This window comes from Misgurnus anguillicaudatus, chromosome 24 (genome assembly GCF_027580225.2).
Source record: "Misgurnus anguillicaudatus chromosome 24, ASM2758022v2, whole genome shotgun sequence".
Taxonomy (NCBI): Eukaryota; Metazoa; Chordata; class Actinopteri; order Cypriniformes; family Cobitidae; genus Misgurnus; species Misgurnus anguillicaudatus.
Window position 1 is genome coordinate 31,157,005 of NC_073360.2, and position 22,298 is coordinate 31,179,302.

Sequence of the window (22,298 nt, forward strand, 5' to 3'; positions counted from 1 at the left end):
AGTATATTTAACTCTTTGTGGTCGTTAAGCCCACTGTCTGTCTTATATGTCTTTTTTCACATAAAACTTCAGACAAAACTTGGCTATGATACAGTTTAAAATTAAATTATCCACCTGTTTTTCTTATCCAAGAAGTTCTAGGGATCAGTAGCGGCTATTTAATGTACCATAACAAGAATAACTGTAAAAAAGCAGTGCATTTAATTGACCTAAATCTGCACTGTAAAAAATACTTTGCTGCCTTGGAATTTTTTGTTGAATCAACTCAGATTTACAAGGCATGTCAACAGAGATGAGTTGATTCAACTTATAAAATATAGTTGAGAAAAGTCAACTTAATTTAATAAGTTATAACAACTCACCTGTAGTTATAACAACTAGTCAAGATAAATAATAGTAAGTTGAAATGACTTGTAAATCCAAGTTGATTCAACAAAAAAATTTAGGGCAGCAAATTTATCAATTCAATATGTTATATTTAGGTAAGAAATAGGGGTATAAAAAGATTAATTGCGATTAATCACATACAAAATACAAGTTTGTTTTTGCATTAAAAATGTGTGTGCACTGTGTGCATTGCAATTATTTTGTATTTATTTAAATGCACATGCATGTATGTATTTAAGAAACATTTATATGTAAATATATATTTATTTACATTTTGATATATTTTATATTATATAAAAATATTATTTTTATCATATAATGATATACATAAATAAAATAATTATACATAATTATATAAAAATGTATACATAAAAAAATCTTAAATTTATGCATGCATGTGTGTATTTATATATACATAATAAATTACACACAATGCACACACAAATATATTACGCAAACACAAAGTATGCGATTAATCGCGATTAATCTTTTGACTCGCCTAGTAAGAAATATACCATAATTAATCAAAAAAGCAACACTTTAGACTTTTTACCCTGTAAATTGCTGCGTTGTCTGAACATATGGTCCAGTAAAATATTAACAAGCCCAACCGTTGTGTTTCAATTGGTCAATAATGGGTTGATTCAACCCATGGTATAGTCAAAAATGACGATTTCTAGGTGAATTTAATGCAACTGTTTATAGGCTTTTCCATACAGTATGTGGCCTGAAACATATTCCTTTTATTACTATTAATGGATTCAAGTAAGATTATATAATGGTTTTACCAAATGTTATTTCAATACTTCTATACATGTACTCCTGAGATTTAAATAGAATTAGAACTGTATTGTAATCCATTAGTTAATAGTTAAGTGAAATTAACTTTGCTCACTTAGGAGTTTATGTAGTTTTCCTATTTACATTTTTGCATTTTAATATTTTGTGTCTTATTTACACTAGCCATTAGTCCTTTTTCTGTGTGAATGTTTCATGCAATTTATGGAAAAAAAAATTTTAAATCCGAGTTTTAAAATGACGTGTGCCAAGACTCTTAAAAATGAACGTGCTACACAATGAACCATTGTAGGATCATTGTGACGGTACACCTCAAAAATGTCCTAGGTACAGCTATGTATACATATAGTACCTTTGAGGATCTAATATGAACTCTTTAGGTACCACGGTGTACTTTTTGAAATGGTACCGTCCCAGTGACAGATTTTGTACCTTTTTCTGTGCGGTTAAAGAACCTTTAAGATAAAAAACTCCCACAGACCTTCACCAAAGTGATCACATAATCTAGTGGACAAGATTTTTTTTTAAAAGCTGAGTGTTAGCTAAAATTTTCTGCAGCATATTAATTTGTAAAAGTGAATCGTTTTTCATTGTATGTTCCATTAAGATTTTTAATATTATGATGATTTAATAATGATCAGATCTTCTCATGACAAATCTGACCTCTGTTTTTTCCTCCAAAGGCTGAAATGACATTTCACAGCTGGACGCCAAACCCGATCACGTTGGTCCATCCCCTCCACCCGATTTGAGTGAAGATGATCCGCATTCGTAACCCCCACCATGTACCTTTTCTCCATCAGACGGAGCAGCTCCGAGAGGCGGGGACCCTTTGCGACACGCTTCTCACCGTGGAGGGCCGTTCATTCAAAGCACACGCTCTCATCCTTGCTTTGGCCAGCAAAAGACTGCAGCGTCAATTAACAAGCCAGCACGGTTCAGCGCCGAAGTACAGCTGCGCTATAGAAAGCGTCTCTTCTCACACCTTCAAGCAGATCCTGGACTATGTGTACAGTGAATCGGTGGAGGTGCCCAAAGATGATCTGATGGAGCTTTTGAAGGGAGCTCAGTACCTGGAGGTGGAATCTTTGGTAGAGCAGTGTCAAGCACAACTTAGGAGACCAAAGTCTCCTATCGAGAAACTCATTTCACTCCAAGATGACAAAATGTATGACCATTTGTCGAAAAAAAGCCAGAGGTTGGATGAAGACCACCAAGACTGTATATCTGTAGAAGAAGAAAGCTCCGATAAAGATGACCTGAAGAAAAAAAGTTGTTCTCCAGTGTCTCCACAGGTTCTCGCATCTTCCAGAGAGACCAGCATTTCGTCCACGACTCTGTCTCCAGCCCAACGCCTCTGCTGGCCACCGGTTAGCCCGTCTCGAAACGTGGTGTTCAACTGCAGAGAATTCATGACCTTTCACTCTCTCCGCGCCTCACAGCACATGTTGACGTATCCCTACCCGTCACCCATGTACCCCATTCTCCCTCGGTCGCTGCATCCTCAGGTGCCCTCTTCAGTCATGGGTTACACAGGGATGTTTCACCCCTATCACAGTCTCATTCACTCACCTTCAATGACTCAAGACAACCCCTTCATGCAGGGCCTAAGAGGAAAGAGCGCCTCCGTCAATGCGGTTTTAGCAAGATCCATGCCGGAGGATCAAGAAAGGTGAGATATTATTGAAAATTCTGTTTAATTTAATTTAATCTTTCGTTTATGTGGATATAAAGAGTAGACATTACTAAATACAGATTTTCGGCATGAATATAGCCATAGGAACTGGAATAGTAATAAGAAAAAATGGCACACTACATGTGAAAACCGAACTAAAGTCATATTTTATCGATTAAAGTGTTTACATACTTCAATTAAAAATGGCGAACGCCACCTGTTTTAATACGATTATGCATATAGGCTTAATCACATTATTTTTATCAAAGTTTTCCGTTTACATGAGGTAAAGTATAATCAGAATATTGGCAAAATCCCATTATAAATCGCATTTTAAGGGTGCATTTAAATGTGGTCATTGACTGTTTTCTACATAAAACCATCCTGTAAATTATAATGTAAAGAACAGTCTGTGAAAATGTAACCTTTATGTCTTTAATATTGACTGAGTAAGATTAAAATTAATGTGAAATCAAACTTTGATGCTCCAAATATCATCATTAGGTTATGAGACTTTTATGTATGTAAAATTCAGGCTAATGTAGTCAAAGTATGTGTTATCTTAAAAGAAAATGTATTGTGAAAATTGTGAAACTATGTTAAATTAATATTTTTAAACTCCTTCATAAAACTTCTTTCTGGACAAAAAGTGCTAAAAGATATAAAAAACCCATATACTGCACATAAGCAACACATAAATGATTTAGCCTAGTTAGATTTAGGGGCCCAGCTAAAGTTTCCGCAAACTGACCCAAAAACTCGACCCAACTACCCGAGTGCCAGCCCACCCTTGTTGTCAGTATGGTTAAATTGTACGTTTATAATGTTATTTTAAACAGGAAGCCACATTATAGTTAGCCGACACCATTAGCCCGGTAAACTACTTTTTCACCAATCATTTACAGTCATAACCAACAGCGCACCTAAAAACTAAACCCTACACGTTTGACAATTTTTCACTTAACGTCTTTTGCGTTAGTTAACACGGTCATGGTTATTAAATTATTCTTGATGCAAGTGCAAGAAAATCTGAATTATTATAAGGAAAGTTTACTATTATGCAAATTAGTTTTAATTTTTGTGTCATTATTGTTTTATTGATATGTTTTTGGGTTAAAATAATATTCTTGAATTGAGCAAGTGCAGCTTGACAGTTTGCAATTGAAATACTTCACAATAAAAGAGATTTGATTTTTTATAAGAAATTGTGTAAAAAAAAGTGAATTTATATATTCTTAGGAAGGTAAACTTTAAAAAGTTTAATATCAGCATTAAATAAATATAACATAATAATTTTAACGTGAAGTCATTATAACATTTAGTTAATGCAAACTTTGTGACCATATTTGAATTTGTGTGCATACAAGCCTGCATGTGTTTGTGCATGCATGTGTATGTTTTGTGTGTGTGTGTGTGCGTGCGTGTGTGAGTTTGTGTCTAAGGTGATGCTACCAGTCTATCTGTACTTTCCAGCAGACACATTTTCTCCAGGCAGCCCCCTGCTCCACCTACATCAACAGACTCCTATTAAAATATGGGAAACTAAAAAGCTCCGCTGTTTAGTATGCAACTAGATCAATGATTGTGATTGAATGTACATTCATACACTAGAAACACAATTAATCATAACGCAACATTTGTAGGTCACCATGCAATTATTTAAAACAATAAAACCGCTTAAATTTCTTTCAGAGGCATTTGAAGCAGGGCAGATGACATCACATGACCACGCGTACGCGCTTCAAATGCTGGAGTGTTTTGGAACACAATTCTTTACTACGGTATCTGGGCCGAAACTAAGGGAAGCCCCCGAATCAACCCCGACTTTACAAACAGCAAATATTGAAAGTCAGTCATCCACCCTCATAGCAGGAGATTCTATTTCTAGCTTATTTTTAGGCAAAGCTGTTCCACTCCATACATTTCTCACACACACAAACAGGTGCTCCATCAAACAGAAATCTGCTTTTGCTCAATATATGCTGAAATGAAACAACAGCGCGAACGGATTCATTTACATTTATTGGCAGCGTGTACAGAAAAACAGTACTGAACACCCACACGTGTTAAGATTCGAAAACACGCTTCACAGTTAACGCAATACTGTACGGGTAACCTTTCAAAATATGAGAAATCTATGAATGCACTGTGGGTAAATGCATTAGGGCGCACTTTTAGACTTTAGGTTTTGTGGTGCATATTTATTTTTTGGAGACAGGTCTTTAATTAGCACACAATAGCTGTCCTTCAACACTGTAGATGCATTGCAGATCGCTCTCCTCTGGCAGAGGAAACCAGCGTCTGCTTGCTTAGCTTCCTGCTGTTTGAGGACAAAACTTCTGCTCCTGCATGTTTTAGACAGATGAAGGTGATGTAAGTCGAAATGCATTTCAATAAGCAATAGTGCCGCTTGCCAGTGTTTGATTACATAATGCATGCTGTTTACTGTAGTGTACATATTTTACTTGCATGCATGCATATGTGTGTATATATATGCATGTGAATGTGTGCGTATAAGTCTTTTGTTAGAATTATTTACAACTAGACCCAAGTCTACAGTATCAAAGAGAAAAACCACAGTTATAGTTTAATGTGCTCCTGTAGCTCAGTTGTGGTGAAGGTCATGGGTTCGATCCCAGGGAACACACATACTGACAAACAAAAAAGCACTGTTGCTTTGGATAAAAGCATCTGCCAAATGCATAAATGTAAATGCAACATGTGTACATGTTGAACAATGCCTTAAATTGCCATGAATAGTCTTGAACATGAATAGTTTTATTGGCAGCATGTACAGAAAAACAATACTGCACACGTGTTAAGATACTTACAAATGGTATCACTTTACAATAAAGTTGTATTTGTTAAGGAATAATTGATTGACGAATAATAATTTAAAGGACCGGAGTCAATTATTCCTCTTATACCACGGTTACCACAAACAATGCTCTGATGGTTATTTTAAGACGTTTGATAAGTTAGGTGTGCGTTTTACCAAAATTAATCAACACCAGTGGAACATTTCTCAACCAGAATGAAGAATTCAACAGTCCCATGGTATAAAATGAATGAATGCATTAGTTAACATGACCTACAGTAACTATGAACAATACTTCTACAGCATTTATGAATCTTAGTTCATATTAATTTCAGTATTAACTAATGCAGGCCATTTTTCAAATCAAAAGCTGCAACGTTAGTTAATGCACAATAAACTAACATGAACAATTTAACTAACATTAACGAAGATTAATAAAGCTGAAAAATTATATTGCTCATTTTTAGTTTAGGTTAGCTATTGCATTTACTATTGTTAACAATAACAACCTTATTGTGTTACCTAAAAAATAAATTTTAGCATCTCTAGTTTGTCTACTGCAAGATTTTCAAAATGAAAAGTTGGTTTTTGCATCTTACAAACCAAAGCAGATCAATTCGTACAAAGTTAATTAGGCAAAAACATACGATCATCATAAAAAAGAATAACGAAACTCTAACCCTAACATAACAGGGTCAAGGCAAATCATACAAAAATGTATGAATCTGGGCGTAAGAATAAATTCAACTTAGCCGCCTCGTAACATACGTGCGAATTGCCATGAGATACGGTTGAATGACCATCACATGTTGGTCCGAATTATTTGAGGAGAGGAGAAAGCCCCTGAATGTGTGTAAATGCAACACTACACTCTTAAAAATAAAGGTGCTACAAAAGGTTCTTCACAGCGATGCCACACAGAAGAACTTTTTTTGGTTCTTCAAAAAAAAAAAAACACCTTTGTTACACCTTATAATAATCTAAATACCATTTTTCTACTACAGACAACCTTTTATGAAAAAGAAAAGTCATTCTGATCGAGATTCATTGTTTAGACAAAAATGGTTCTTCTAGTGCATCCTACAGCACCTTCATATTTTAAGATTTTGGGCGTGCAAAAAGGTATAACTCGACCTGATCAAACAAATTGTTCAATGCCCAATGACTCATTGTAAAGTGATCAGTTATGCATGGAAAATATGGACATCTTTAAATAAGAATAAACATGACGACATTTTCCACAGGAAGCCAAAAGTACAAGAGGAGAGGGAGATATGTTGCAGATACTGTGGTAAACCGGCGCTGGAAAACCCCTGGAGGTCGATGAACGGGCCGTCAGCTTCAGGTAACATATCACACGTGCATTCATGTGCACAAAAATACAACAAGAATGCAAGATTTATTGACTTCGATGAAGTAGTAACATATATCCTCACGATCAGAAGAATGGATGCCCGCAACAGGATGTAAATGCTGCGTGTGCTATCTCAAAAGCTACGGTAGAGATGTCGCTAATGCCTCCTTTCTGCCAACATGGTTGTAGAGAGTATATACAACTTAAGGTATCTGTCAACGGCACGTTAGATGAGTGTAATGTTACATCAGATTAAGATTAATAGATTTACATTACACTTTTCTATTTTGTTCAACCCAGGAAAGTTTTTTATATGACCCAATCCAGCATAGGTTAAATTACAACCCAACAGTTTTGACACAACGCTGGATTGAAAATAACCCAGCATTTTTATGGTGCAGTGATATATAAACTTGAAAATGCTTTAATTTTATTGCATTAGATACAAAATATCAAGTGGGATCTGCAAACACCTTTTTTAACCATTTTGTCTTGATGTGAATTATGAAGTCAATTCCTCTTTAGGTGTCATTCATAGCAGAGTAACCAAAAGTGTAGTTTAGCACATAAACATCAAACTTTAATTTATGTTGGCATTTCACGCAAGTGTAGATGTGCTAAATTTCTCTGAAAATGAAGGCTGGTTGGTGTGATGCAGTGGTTAGAAGAGGCATTCGCACCACTGTGTCACAGCATAACAAATTATTTAAACATGCTATACAATTTTAAGGTGTTTGTTAAGTTCCTATCAAGTTCTTGGTGAAAAAAATGGCAGAAATCGATGACCCCTAACCTGGCGAACTGGGGTGTAAAGCTTGGTGCAAGAAAAAACTGTGGCTTCTAAGCACAGTCCTGTGGTTGATTGACTCTGTGCTACATGGTGGTTTGTATACAGTACCAAAAGAAGAAGTGTTAACTTGATATTTTTTCCTTCAGATTGGGGTTAGAAAGTCGATCTGTAAGCATGCGTGTGCCTATGTGTGCACATTTTGGGGTGAGAATGATAGTAACACATTGTTAATGAGATCTGATCTCTGTGAAAATAAATTGCGTATCAGATTTATTGTACATTTTGCAATAACAAAAAAGCACAAGGGAAAGAGTTTGGTGTTGCAACTGGCCACTATTTCACCTTTTCACCTTTTGCAATTAACAAGTGAATATTTAAATGTGCATATGTTTCACAAAGTATCTAACAGTAATTTGAAAGAAAATAAATGATGCAAAAATGCTCGGAACCGTTTCAGATGATGGGCATTTCAGGTCACCTACTTTGTTGCATGTGGTTGCAATAATTTTTTCTAAATAAAACAAATGCGAATGACACCTCGCATCCTCGGTTTTCAGAAATGTCGCGCACATCGGTGCCGTTTTAAAAAGCAAACTGAAGCGCAAGCTTCTGCAGCAAAATCTTACTGTGCTGCATCCTGGGTTAGTGTGCGTTTGTGTTTGTGGCATGTGGGAATGTGTGGGTGTATATTTATATATATATAAATATATGCATGTGTGCGTGCACATATGTGGTCACGTATGTGTCTTTGCTTTCGCTTCAGCATGCTCAAAAGTGTAAGGTGACACAACCTTGCATGTGTCCATCGCAAATTAGTTTTTTTTTGTGTGTGATTATAAAGACAGAATGTGTTAACCAAGCCTTTTTTTCACATTTTGAGCTGTACACAGGAGGATGTGGTGTGTATGTATGTATCTACGTATGGACAGGGAGAGTTTTAAACTAGGCCACACACCAAGAAAGAGTTGCCACAGGATGTGTTTATCTAAAATTGGGCCCCTCGGCTGCGCGGTTGCCAAAAGCTTAGATGTCACCTTTTATATATCACCTTTGATCCTTTGTTTTGTGTCTTGTTCTCCAGATCGTCCTTAAGATTCTCTAACAAGCAGTTTCGTAAGATAGTTTTAAACTATTTTTTTGGAGTAGCAATTAATTCGATGACTGCTAAAGTTAAACTAGGCATCACTCAACCTACAGTCCAAAATGTCACATGGCTACACTGTTAAAAGTGAAGGCGCTAAAAGGGTTCATTGCACCATTTATATCTTTATTAGTCACTACAACAAATGTTTTGTGCAACAAGAAGGTTGATGTGGATGTTTGTGAAACCATTCAGACCAACACAGACTATTTTTGGCACCTTTGTTTTTAATAGATAGAGATAGTTTACCTAGAAATGAGAAGTCTGACATCATTTACTTACTCTCAAGTTGTTATAAACCTGTATGAAGTTCTCTGTTGTGCTAAATGCAAAGGGAGATATTTTGAGCAATGTTTGCAACCAAGGGTTTTTGAGCACCATTGACTTCCATAGCGTTTTTATCCTACTATGGAATTCAGTGGTGCTCCTGCTTAATGCTTGATTACAAATATATTCCTTTGTGTTCAGCAGGGCCGTAACAACAATAGACATTGAAAAATCAGAAAGTTGATATTTTCAATATGCATATAGCCCTGCATGTTTTGGTCCCCACTAATGTTTATTTATAAATCCACGGCAAAGTCCAAAATTATTAAAAATGTCTTTGATGTGGAAAAGTACTTTAGCGCCAGTAGCGGCTCGTGACTGCTCTTCCGAGGGGCACAAATTCAAAATATGTGTTTGGAGTGTTGTGTGTTGCTTGTGTTTTCAAAATATGTGTTTGTTGCGTCATGTGAACCATGTGCATCACGTGATTTGTCAAACTAAGTGCCTGCTGCACACGCGTCAAAACCGTTTATGATAAAAGAGACGCTCACGTTCACAAAATACACTCCCTTAACAGTAAACTCTGATTACGCATGAGAGGCAAACCCGAGCATCTCTTTTGTCATAAACCCTTTGGGCGCGTCTGTAGCAGGCACTTATTTTGACAGGATACGTGATGTACATAGGATAACTCAACGCGCAGAACACATATTTTAAAATTACGAACCACACAAATGACGATTGCTGTATTTTTTTGAAAATAAGTATTTTTGCTGCTCGTAAAGGATTTAAACATTAATAGGTGCTTTTTTATGTGTCAATGACATTGTTTAAACGTGGAGATTTGTAACTATTTAGCTATCCATAATTTTAAGATTATTTGTCATTTATAGGTTTCACATCTATACGCACGTTTTCTGTATGCACGTTCGTTTTATGAATCACACGTACACATTTTTGAAAAATGATCGTAATTTAGGCCATTTCTATGCAGCATTTTATATAGGAGACCCTTGGTGTTCAGCAGAACTTTAATTGTTTTGGGTGAACTATCCCTTTAAGAGTGTAGATGGGAATTTTTCGGATTCGAAACATTCGAAACATAATTCTCAGTTATGTCTCTACAAAGCGAGTCTTCGCAAACACGCTGCCAATTTTGATCTTCCTTTTTTCCAAATGGATCCAGATTGGTTGATAGCCATGTTTTCATCTGTTATAATCTATCTGTTTGTACACTGACTGTAAAAAAATATACCAAATCAACATATTTTTATGTTACTTTAACTTAACAAATCAAGTTGAACTATTTCAACGGTTATGTCAACTTATCACAAGTCAAAACTTAAAATAATAGGTTGAATTGACTAGCAAAACCAAGTTGTTTTAACTTAATTTAGCATTTTTACAGTGTACAGTATTTTTAAGTTTTGTGAATTTTTTTTAATTGTGTAAATTAAGCAAAATAATAATTTGCTACATGAGACCATTTTTACTTAACCTGACCCCAAGCACAAAACAGTTGTGGTTAAAGTGCGTTTAAACAGGATGAAGCAATCATCATTATTTTCCACCACCCGCGCATTAAACAACACTCGAATGTACACACGTTTGAGCAGACATAAGAGGCCAAATATCTGACCACTACCAAAAAAATCCCCTGTTTTTTATTAGATACATTTGACCTGAATTTCATTGATCATAATAATGTGTGAGAGTTTATAAAAAGTGTTGCTAGTTAAACTTATTTGAGCATTTACTCTTAAGACAAAAAATAAAAGTCATGCACCCATTGCATTGCAATCCAATATAAAAGTGGATCACCTAAAACTGAGATTAGGAGCATCAAAGTTTAATTTTAATCATTGATATTAAACTCTGACATATAGCTTACTCAGTCAATATTAAAGAGATCAAGGTTATATTTTCACAGGCACCCTCACATATAATTTAGCATATATTGGTTGTACATTATTCCCCTTGGCCAGGAGGACAATTTGAGTAAAGAGTGGCACACCTTAGTTACCCCATCCTTCATTTCTGTGTTCCAGCAGGTTCAGACGAGATGACTTTCCGGTGTAAATTTTGCGGGCGAGGTGGACGGGATAAGAGATCACTGCGTTCCCTCAGGAAGGGTATTGGAGGAGAGAAGCCATACCAGTGTAAACAGTGTACCAAAAGGTTTAGTCTGAAGCACCAGCTGGACACACATCACAGAGTACACACAGGTACAACTCACCGTCTGTCTGTAAGCCACATAAGCCAATGAGAAAACCATTATGGTTTAGAAAGACTTCACCACTTTTTATAAAAAACATCTTTATTTTTGTATGTTTTATCCACATACACGCGCAACTAAAGATGCGCAAAGGGTTTCTTCTTCTGTGCAATATAAGGTTCTTTATGGAACCACACAGCCTGACAAAGAACTTTTAACCTTTAAATTTTAACCTTTATTAAAGGCTATTAACAATAGGTTTGATTTTTCTCTAAATGCATTTTGTTCACTTAACAAAGTATACTTTATATAGTTACTTTTTCTAGGCTACTGATTTCATAACGAGTTCACAGAATAATTCTTTGGTCAAAGGTTCTTAAAAGATTTCTTTCTTACCTTTTTATAGCCTGGAGAACATTTTACACTAAAAAGAAACGTTTATATACAACAAAAAGGCTGTGTTCTTTAGGGCGGTTCACATTTCGTGTCTTTTGCACAAGCAAATACGTTATTTTAAATGTAGGCAAGCAGCAAGCGCGCTCTTTAGTCACACCGCAGGTCATGTGACAAGAACCAACCAATCAGCTTCACCCAGGCTTGTTCGACTTGATGTGGCTCCGCAAGAACCGACAGGCGGATGACGTCATATTAACGCGAGAGCAGCAGCTCCTCCGTACATTTCTCCAAATCGCTCTCGCGGTACTTTGACGTTACCCGCGTTCGGTTCTTGCGGCGCCAAATGTCGTTTTACGTGTTGTTTGTTTTGTTTGTTATCAGAAATAAACTACTCTTAAAAGGACTCTAATGTTGTTGATTCTTTGCCGAGTTAAACGGAAGTTGCGTGTGTTCCACGAAAGCCTTTGTTTATGTTATTACTGCTGAAACTGGCTTTTAGGAACCTTTAAGATCATTAACATGCAGTCAACTAACTGTTAATAATTAATTACATGTCTTGATCTTTTCCCTTTTTACGCACAGGTGAGAAACCATTCGAGTGTCGCCTGTGTGGCCAGCGTTCACGTGACTACTCCGCTATGATAAAGCACCTGCGAACACACGGCGGTGCCACTCCCTACCAGTGCACATTATGCCTGGAGTTTTGTAGTAGCCTGGCAGCCATGCAGAAACATCTGAAGAATCACCCATCCCAGGATTTCCCACCAGACTGGAGTCTGAGCAGCACGTATCTATATAACTGTCACACCTGACGCTCACCTTTGCTTCCTGGGGTTTATGTGACAATTAATTTTCTATGCAGCTTTGAAATTATGAATAATTTCTATAAATCAATGTTAAAATACCAAGCCATAACATAAATATTATATATTTATATTATATACCTAATATATACATGTATACATTACAGTAGTCACCATGGATTACAATGTGGTAGCTGGTAATTTGCCATACTTTAAAATGTAATTTATTGAGCTGACAAAATTGATGCCATTAATCTGAGTAATTTTGTATACAGTCTTTTAATAAAAGCATTATATTGTGGTTAAAATGCAATGATTTTATTGAATCGGTTTTGGTTTAAAGCTCTGCACATGAGAATATCAGGTCCCAAATGAAGTCGAGATCTTTGACTTCTTGAACTTCCTCTTATACTGCTGCTGTCTATGCACAGCTCTGTGCACTTTATAGTTGAAGTCGAGCAAACATAAAAAGACTTTAAGGATCATCAAGTGTTTTGTACATAAAACGAATCTGAGCATATGAAAGCAAATGCCTTTCAAGAGTATTCAACTATTTAGAAATGAATGGTTTGTGCTTTCCAGTAATGTATAATTATAATTAATGCAAAATAAGTAAATAAAAACATGAATGCACATATATTTTATTTCATTGCTCTTGCATGGCAACCATATAGCCTACATTATATAGACTATATATTCGTTTTTACAGCAAACACTTTTCACAAACATCAGCTAACAGGATGATCACCAGGTGGCGACAAAACCATTTCTTCCCTTCAATTTACTCTACTAAAGGGTGACGTACAGCTCATTGCAACTCTTTGTATATAAAAAAACCAAACAGTACACAATAAACAGTCAAGTAGGCCAAATTACTTCATCATCTGTTCAACTAGCACAAAACACATCTTACATATCAAGTATAAAACTAAAACAAAGAAATTCTACTATATAATACAGTACTGTATGATCACTTTGGGAGGTCTAAAAAACATTTAGTTTATGTGCAAACTGCCATTTGTCTTCAAGTTATATTACTGTAATTGTAGGCTATTACACTACACTATTTATTACAGTACTGTAAGTGGTGCGCATGTTCTTGAAAGATGCTCTGACTCTCTGTGAGGTTGATTCTTCTGATTGATTCATTCACCACTACGCATGCCTCAATGGTCTGTAATCCCTGCCCTGTCACGGAATCCCCGTCGGCGAGCTCAAGCTCCAAAAAGAAGCGGCTCGCTTGGAATCTGAAGGCTGCAGCCTCCGGAGGTCGCATTTGCAGGCTGCATACGTCACAAAGACGGAATAATTTCAGAATATTAACAATTATAAAGTTGTCTATTTTTCTTAATTAATAGTAAATTGTTGTTATATCCTTATGACTTAAATGTAATGCTCAGTTAACTTAATTAAAACAGGCTTGACGTATGCAGCCTGCTTATACGACTTCCGGAGGCTGCAGCCTTCTTGGGAAAAAAACGACTTATTTAAATGTATTATTTTATATGGTAAGTTTTGCATTCATAAATGCATGTGCTCTCGGAATAAGCCCAGTATTACCCAATTTAAGGTTCGAATGAAGATTTATTTTGAAACATTGGAAGGCCTTTCAAGTCGTAAAGCTACCAGGAATATGTAACTTTTATGATACAAATAAAAGCACAAACATGCAAAATAAAGGCTGCAGTCAAACGCTGCATGTCAACTTTATGGTTTAAAAGCAACGCACGAATGGCATTTAATTGATCAATTTCGTTGCAAAAATAATTGTTAAGTTCTTTTCATCTATTAAATACTTCCACCACGTTTAAAACATTTCGGTTAATTTTTTTAATGTTTTATAATAAGTGTCACGGCTGCACATTTATACATGTTCCCTCCAGTTTTCCTGACCCGGACACTTAGAACTTTATTCTCATAATGTTGTTGCGTGTTATTTATAGTCATCTTGCTCCCTCTATCTCTCATGCATGTCTCTCTAATAAGTGCGCGCATTTACACTACGCGTGGCGTTGCGCAGACCGATCAGAGCATGACTTAAAATACCGCGAGAGTTTCGAAAGCATACCAAGCAATTTGCTCTTCACTCGCTCTCGCGGCACTTGATGTCACCCTGCGCAGCACTGTATGAAGTCGAACACACATCACCATGCGGTGAGCGCGCTCTCTCCTACAGATAAACTGAGCGCACGGTGACGTGAAAAGATAAATGTGTACGTCGTGCAAATAAGAGGTAAAACCCGGTCGCCTTGTTCCTTTTCTTTTCAGCGTCGCATTCGTATAACGTATTTTATTTACGATTAATGTGATTTCTAGTTTTGTTACATAGCTATAAAACTCCTCCCTTTCAACCTAAACAGCTTGTAGCCTACACCGAGTTCATATCAGTTTATACGAGGACAAGCACGCATCCAGCAGCGTCAATGACTTCTGACATTTGCGTAGATGGGCAGTACTTTGATCGTGATGAGCATAAATGTGAACCATGCAAAGATAAATTTAATTTTAGAAAGGGTAAGTTTTCTTTCTCGTCAAATTTAATCATGTGCGTTTTTGACTGTTAAACTAAAACATTTTGGTTGTTTTACATTTTGCTGCAGGTTTCGAATTCACTTCAAATTGCGGACTGGACGATCATAGTAACGTAGTTGATAGTATATACCAAATCTGCAGAAAAGGAACATTTAACGATGGATCGTTTGAAAAATGCCAAAAATGTACCCAGTGCTTATATGCGACTTTGTCTCCCTGCAATTCTGAATCCAATGCCGTCTGCTGCCAAGAAAGGTGGGTTTTGTTTTTATTAAGTTGCATTAAGAAGATCCTTGTTTATCGTCTTGACGAATAATCCTACTGAAAAAAAAACAATAGGAACTATTGTATAAATTCAAACGGATTTAATGGTTATAATGGGAATTGTGGGTTTTATCCTTATTGGTCTCTGCTGGTCGTGCCATATGCTACCTGGCTGATAGGAACCGTTAAATACTGGAAAGTACAAACACAGTAGGTAGTAAATGGTTTTAATGGTAAACAGCTGATGGTTTATTTATGGTATTTGTAATGGAAAGCATTAGAATTGGCTATTTTTATTCAACAAGTTTCTAAAGTTTGAAAGTCAATCAGGTCAGTCAGGTAGGCTATTGAAGTTTAAATTTAGTTTCATGGCTGTATTGTTCCTCTCTGTTTCATAACATTTTCTATTAAGCTATATAAAAGGTAAGAAACAAAGTTTTTTGTATTTTTTGAGGAACCAAATATAGGTTCTTCCATGTCATTAATGGTGAAGGACCTTTAGCATGACCTTTATTTTAAAGAGTGTAGCATTCAAAAAGGTTGTGCTTGCCTTTATTCCTGTTGTAGTTATTATTCTGTAATGTTTGTCTTTTTTAAAGGGAGGTTGTTGAAGATGGACGTTGCGTTGATCGACCAGTGACAACCACAGTGATAACAGTAAAAGTTTTTTCCTAACCTTAAATACCATCAGATGTTTGTTCATTGGTTCAATCCTTTGGCCAGACAGTGTTCTTTTATATCTACATTAAAGGAAGTTCGACTCAAAATGAAAATTCTGTCTTAATTTATTCACCCTTATGTCTATTCTATGTCTGTCTCTGGGTTATAAAAACTTTTCCATTTACATTCGGCCACAATAAATTTCCTGAACGGATATCAAGCTAATCTTCTATTCCCGCGCAAAATGCTAATGCACTATTCATTAATCCGCCTTAAAAAACTTAAGACGAAGCTTAGCCTACAACAAAAGGCAGCATAGGTTACAGTCGGTCAAGCGCAAAAGCTGGAGCGCGCAGTACACAGCAGCACGAGAGTGCGACGGCGCGATGATCGTCTTTGTTTTCCTCTCTCCTAGCGTGTAGGTATTTAAACATATCAGGTTTCATCTGAAACACATCCCCCAGACCACCTCCTGAAGTAGGCTAGTTTATGCGATCTGATTTAAATCCATCTGGAAAACGTTTCGGAGGACATTTACATTTGGTCTTTTAATGAGCTATCCGATCAGAGAAAACGCATGAAGTTGTAAAAAGGCTCTTTGATGAATGATGAGAAGCACACAGCTGGTGGAAACCACTGACTTCCATAGTAGGAAAAACAAATTTGGAATAATTCAATGGGAACCGTCTACTATATATGCTTGCCATATTTTACCAAAATATCTTCAATATCATTTATCAATCCTTCCATAGTATTTGTTTGTCCTACTATGGAGGTCAGTGGTTTCCATCAGCTGTGTGCTTATCATCATTTATCAACATTTTCAACGTGTATGAAAAGAAATTCATGACAATACGAGGGTAAATAAATGATGACAGAAGTTTCATTTTCATCCCTTTAACCCTTGAGAACCCACGGGTCAAATTTGGCCAATGTTAATTGATGCTAAGAGAAGGGTTCTTGGGTTCTCCAGGGTTAAGCCAGAAATTAAACATACCTAGAAACTCTTATGTTCATTTCTCAAGATATTTTTTATAGTGTAAACTTTTTTTTAGACTACGAGTAGAAACCTTAGCACGCCTGTGTCCTTCACTGAACCAAGCACCACTCAAGCACCTACCCACCCTCGTGTCATTAATGAGACAGGTATTGTTTTGCATTTCAATATTAATCTCATTCTGATTCTATAGGCCTACAACAGTTTATTACAGTTGTGTTCAAAATTATTCAACCCCCAATGCTGTTAAGGGTTTTAGGGAATTTAGTGTACATTTGTAATTGTATTCAGAATGAAATCCTACAATGACTTCTTAAAGAACCATATGCAACTAAAATGACATCAATTGGTTTTGTAATATAGTAGTAAATGTTTCTTTTGTGAATTCTTCATTGACACAATTATTCAACCCCTTAAAGAACTACCACTCTGAAGAACAGAGGTTCATTGAAGTGTTTTCAATCAGGTATTGAAAACACCTATGGATGTCAGGGAACAGCAATAAAGCCTAATAAGCACCAATTAGGCAGCTTTAAAATGACTGTGATACTCAACTCCTTCTAAACATTTACTGGTGTGGTTACAAACATGGTGAAGTCAAAAGAATGGTCCAGGAAGACAAGAGAAGAGGTGATTAATCTTCACAGGAAGGGCAATGGCTATAAGAAGATTGCAAAGATGTTAAACATACCAAGAGACACCATAGGAAGCATCATTCGCAAATTCAAGGCAAAGGGCACTGTTGAAACGCTTCCTGGTCGTGGCAGAAAAAAGATGCTAACTGCGACTGCTGTGCGCTATCTGAAGCGTAGAGTGGAAAAAAGTCCCCGTGTGACTGCTGAGGAACTGAGAAAAGATTTGTCAAATGTGGGTACTGAAGTTTCTGCTCAGACAATACGGCGCACCCTGCGTACTGAAGGCCTCCATGCCAGAACTTCCAGGCGCACCCCCTTGCTGTCTCCAAAGAATAAGAAGAGTCGACTGCAGTATGCCAAAAGTCATGTGGACAAACCACAGAAGTTTTGGGATAGTGTTCTGTGGAAAATTAGAACTGTTTGGGCCCATGGATCAACGCTATGTTTGGAGGAGGAAAAACAAGGCCTATGAAGAAAAGAACACCTTGCCTACTGTGAAGCATGGTGGGGGGTCAATCATGCTTTGGGGCTGTTTTGCTTCTGCAGGTACAGGGAAACTTCAGCGTGTGCAAGGTACCATGAATTCTCTTCAGTACCAGGAGATATTGGATGACAATGTGTTGCAGTCCGTCACAAACCTGAGGCTTGGGAGACGTTGGACCTTTCAACAGGACAATGATCCCAAGCATACCTCCAAATCCACTAGAGCATGGTTGCAGAAAAAAGGCTGGAACATTTTGAAGTGGCCATCGCAGTCACCAGACTTAAATCCGATTGAGAACCTCTGGTGGGACTTAAAGAAAGCAGTTGCAGTGCGCAAGCCTAAGAATGTGACTGAACTGGAGGCTTTTTCCCATGATGAATGGGCGAAGATACCCGTAGATCGCTGCAAGACACTTGTGTCAAGCTATGCTTCACGTTTAAAAGCTGTTTTAACTGTAAAAGGATGTTGTACTAAGTACTAAGATTGAATGTCACTTGGGGGTTGAATAAAACTGAAAATGATGTGAGCACAGAAAAGACATTTGTGGTTATTTCATTATAAATGTTATGTTATATTTGTCTGACCTACACATGCCTCTTTGATGTAATTGTAAGCAGGATGACTGAATGATCAAAATCAATGTCAAACCGGCCAAAACAATCAATTTCAGTTGGGGTTGAATAATTTTGAACACAACTGTATGTACATGCAGAGATCCAGATTCTATTGCTTATATTCATTTCACATACACACAGAATAATCAAATTCAATATATTATTTCTCAGTGTCATTTGTTCCATTTGATTTTTGTTGATCTTTATAATCTCGTATTTCTTTGCAGCGTTGTTTGTATGTGTAGGGTTTTTGTCTGTCCTTACTTTGCTCTGCATGTTGTTTATCCTAAGAAGAAGGACCAGACGTTCAAACCGAGGTTGGTTACTAAACAAATCTATTCCCAAGGATAATTTGAGGGGCTGACATGTTACTATAAAAATATATATTTGTCACAATCTTGAGTTCTTTGTTCATGGTTTTTCTGGTCTGGTGTCGGGATCGTGACAGTCCCACGTTTTGTGGAAGCATACAGCCATTGTTCACTTTCAGAGTGTACACACACACACACACACACACACACACACACACACACACACACACACACACACACACACACACACACACACACACACACACACACACACGTATTATGGAGTTAAACTCCATGTGAACGTTGCCCTGAACGATCTATTTACTTTACATTGGCAGTCTAATGGCTCCGAATTCTTGTTAATCTGTTACAGTCTATCGCACAACAGCTGTTTCCCATTTAGATGCGTTTTCGTTGATTTCACACTGTACACAAATTCTGCCGCTCTGTCTTTTGCCACTATGTGGGCGTAACCGCAGTCACCGAAGGTGACGACACGTGCACACCTGTAGTCTGTGGACGTTGCCATGAACAATCTATTTACTTCTCCTTTCTGTGTTTTTTGGCAGTCTAATAGCTCCGAATTCTTGTTAATCTGTTAGTACAGTCTATCGCACAACAGCTGTTTCCCATTTAGAAATGTTTTTTCCTGTGTTTTCGCTGATTTCACACTGTACACAAATTCTGGCGCTCTATCTTTTGCCACTCAGTGGGTGTAACCGCAGTCACTTTCGCCGAATGTGACGTCACGTGCCTACCCTCTAGGGAGCAAATCAAGAGGTGAGCAGGTGACATGAATTAAACAATAACAAGGTGATTTACGAGGAGACAAGGGGGCAAGGGCAGGAAACAAGACAATACACACAGCACACTGAAAGTGAACAATGGTCCGCACAGGGCATGGTACTGTCGCGGTCCTGAGGCGGGACTGGAGGAGACATGAACAAAGAATCCAAGATCGTGATAATATTGGTTTCATGAATGTGATTTACTGTTCGTAAAAGCAGTACTCTAATGAAAATGTTGGAATGACAGGATATTTCTTTCTTCAAAAGAACAGAACTCCAATGGAGAGATAAGGGAAATCCTGCCAAATGAAAGTCTTCCTCAAAAAGTTGTTTTTGAGAATAAAAATGCGGACTGGTCACCGTCTGTCTTTTCAAGTAAACTGTTAGGTGAGTTAACCTAAGCCAACTAAAACACCAAGAATAACGCAAACTGTGTTTGGCTTTACCATGGAGCTAACTCGATCCTCCCAGGACTTAAGTGTTTAGCGCAACCAAATGTTATTTTTCCTATTCATCCAGCTCCTGAGATCCAGAATGCCTCTTTGAACACAGTGCTGAACAACCTGGATGTGCTCGAGGAACTTGTTTTGTTATTGGACCCAGACATCTCTGGTGCCAAAAACACCCGTCACCTTGCTGCCCAATGCTCATTTTCCTTTGCCTGGATCAATTATGCTTACTTAATGAAGGACCACAAAAGCCCTCTTGTCGCTGTCCTGGAGGGGGTCGTCGCCAAAAACCCAGACTGGACTGTCGCTGATTTTGCTAGATTGTTAACTGCTATCGGCCGCAACGATGCAGTGGAGATTTTAACAAAGCTTCATGTTAATGTATAAAGCTTTTTGTATAATCAATGCCAGTATTAAAAGATGATGAAGATAACATGAAGCATATGAAGAATGTGGATGAGCTTAGTAAAAGCAAAATATCTTGGGATTATCTTATCTGAAACCACATGCTGAAATCAAAGTGCAGTTGTTTTCATATTGTTTATAGAAAGTTTTGCGAATACACTGTAAAAAGTAAAAAAGTTGGATCAAGTTTTTTTTTTACTTAAAATGTCAATATTAGCTGATAAATCTAAGTTGAATAAACTTACATTTTGTAGGTGTTACCTGTTGAATTAACTTCTTAAATTGAACCAACTTTTTACAGTGCACTGAAAAAAAGATGAATTCAATTTACTCCATTTTTTAAGGTAAGTGGTCGCAATCAATTTATTTAAGCTACATTTAAACACATTTTTTTCTAATTTTTTTTTTAATAAATTGATTGCGACCTTTACCTTAAAAATTGAGTAAATTGAATGAATCATTTTTTTCAGTGTGTAATGCAAACTCTGTTCAACACTACACATTGTATTAATCTAATTTTTTTTTCATAACATTTTATACTGCATGCCACATTCAGTATTTTATTAAATACCCCCGCCCACAAAATACTGGGTAACTAAATGTACTTAATATTAACTCACTGTAAAAAAGGTTATACTTAAACTTAAAAAAGTGTTTGTGCTGCCTTAAAATTAATGAGTTAATTCAACGTAAATTTAAGTTGACAACAAATAACTTTTTAAAAATTTAGAGTTAATTCAACTTAAAAATATTAAGGCAGCACGAACGAACACTTACTTTTTTAAGTTGAAACAATCATTATCTAATAATTAAATACACACAATGTATATACCGTATTTTCTGGACTATAAGTCACACTTTTTTCATAGTTTGGCGGATCCTGGAACTTATAGACGGTTTCATCGGACGCACGTGATACACGTCTGGTTCCGAACCTTACTTCCCGTTTCGTTTTTTAATGGTCTGACTAGTTGCTAAACTGATCTCTTGAACAAATGCCTTGTCAAAAATAACAAATGTTTTGTGTTGTTTTTATGCTTGTTATATAAATAAACTACGTTTAAAGAACTTTGTTGTTATTTATTCTTAGCGGAGTTTACCGGAAGTTACGTGCGGACCGCGACAGCCGCTTGTTTATGTTGTTACTGCTGAAGCGGTCTATAGTCAGGTGTGACTTATACGTCAACTTTATTTCTTATAAACAAAGAGACAACATTAATGTCTACAGCCGCGAAAGTCCTCTCTATGCTGCTCCTGGATTTATGCAATTCTATACACTGTTAACCTAGATATTGTCTTTACTTAAACAATGAAGTAAACATCACTTAATATTTTTAATATATTTTGTGTTTTGAAGCCAAAGCTTAAAAAAGTTTAGTTGATTTAACGTTTAAGCTTACAAAATCCATTAAACTAAACATTCAAGTAAATGAACTTAAAATTATTAGTTCATGTTGTGAGAAATACCCATAATCCTTTGCGCCTGAATATTTTGATTATTTTTTGCTTTTTCAC

The 22,298-nt window shown here is 36.6% G+C and overlaps 2 protein-coding genes and 1 long non-coding RNA gene across 5 annotated transcripts; 2 read left to right on the forward strand and 1 right to left on the reverse strand.

Annotated features, from left to right (window-relative positions):
* Positions 1–1,943: 1,943 nt before the first annotated feature.
* Positions 1,944–12,952, forward strand: zbtb32 (zinc finger and BTB domain containing 32). 2 transcript variants are annotated; one of them, XM_055197120.2, is made up of 4 exons: positions 1,944–2,857; positions 6,923–7,023; positions 11,279–11,455; positions 12,424–12,952. In XM_055197120.2, the coding sequence occupies exons 1-4, from the start codon at positions 1,944–1,946 to the stop codon at positions 12,651–12,653; spliced, it is 1,422 nt and encodes a 473-aa protein (XP_055053095.2). In that variant the 3' UTR covers positions 12,654–12,952. The 2 variants fall into 2 exon arrangements, with proteins under 2 accessions (XP_055053095.2, XP_055053096.2); XM_055197121.2 differs by having other exon boundaries at positions 11,282–11,455.
* Positions 2,662–12,051, reverse strand: LOC129438378 (uncharacterized). Its single transcript, XR_008642536.2, has 3 exons — positions 11,842–12,051; positions 11,245–11,473; positions 2,662–2,792 (listed from the first exon to the last, which is right to left on the reverse strand). It is a non-coding gene; the product is annotated as an uncharacterized lncRNA (long non-coding RNA).
* A 1,816-nt stretch (positions 12,953–14,768) lies between the features above and the next one.
* On the forward strand, positions 14,769–22,082 carry igflr1 (IGF-like family receptor 1). 2 transcript variants are annotated; one of them, XM_055197122.2, is made up of 8 exons: positions 14,769–14,877; positions 15,005–15,158; positions 15,245–15,431; positions 16,040–16,097; positions 17,156–17,246; positions 19,058–19,147; positions 20,197–20,316; positions 20,449–22,082. In XM_055197122.2, the coding sequence occupies exons 2-8, from the start codon at positions 15,068–15,070 to the stop codon at positions 20,763–20,765; spliced, it is 954 nt and encodes a 317-aa protein (XP_055053097.2). In that variant the 5' UTR covers positions 14,769–14,877; positions 15,005–15,067; the 3' UTR covers positions 20,766–22,082. The 2 variants fall into 2 exon arrangements, with proteins under 2 accessions (XP_055053097.2, XP_073718710.1); XM_073862609.1 differs by having other exon boundaries at positions 14,813–15,158.
* Positions 22,083–22,298: the final 216 nt, after the last annotated feature.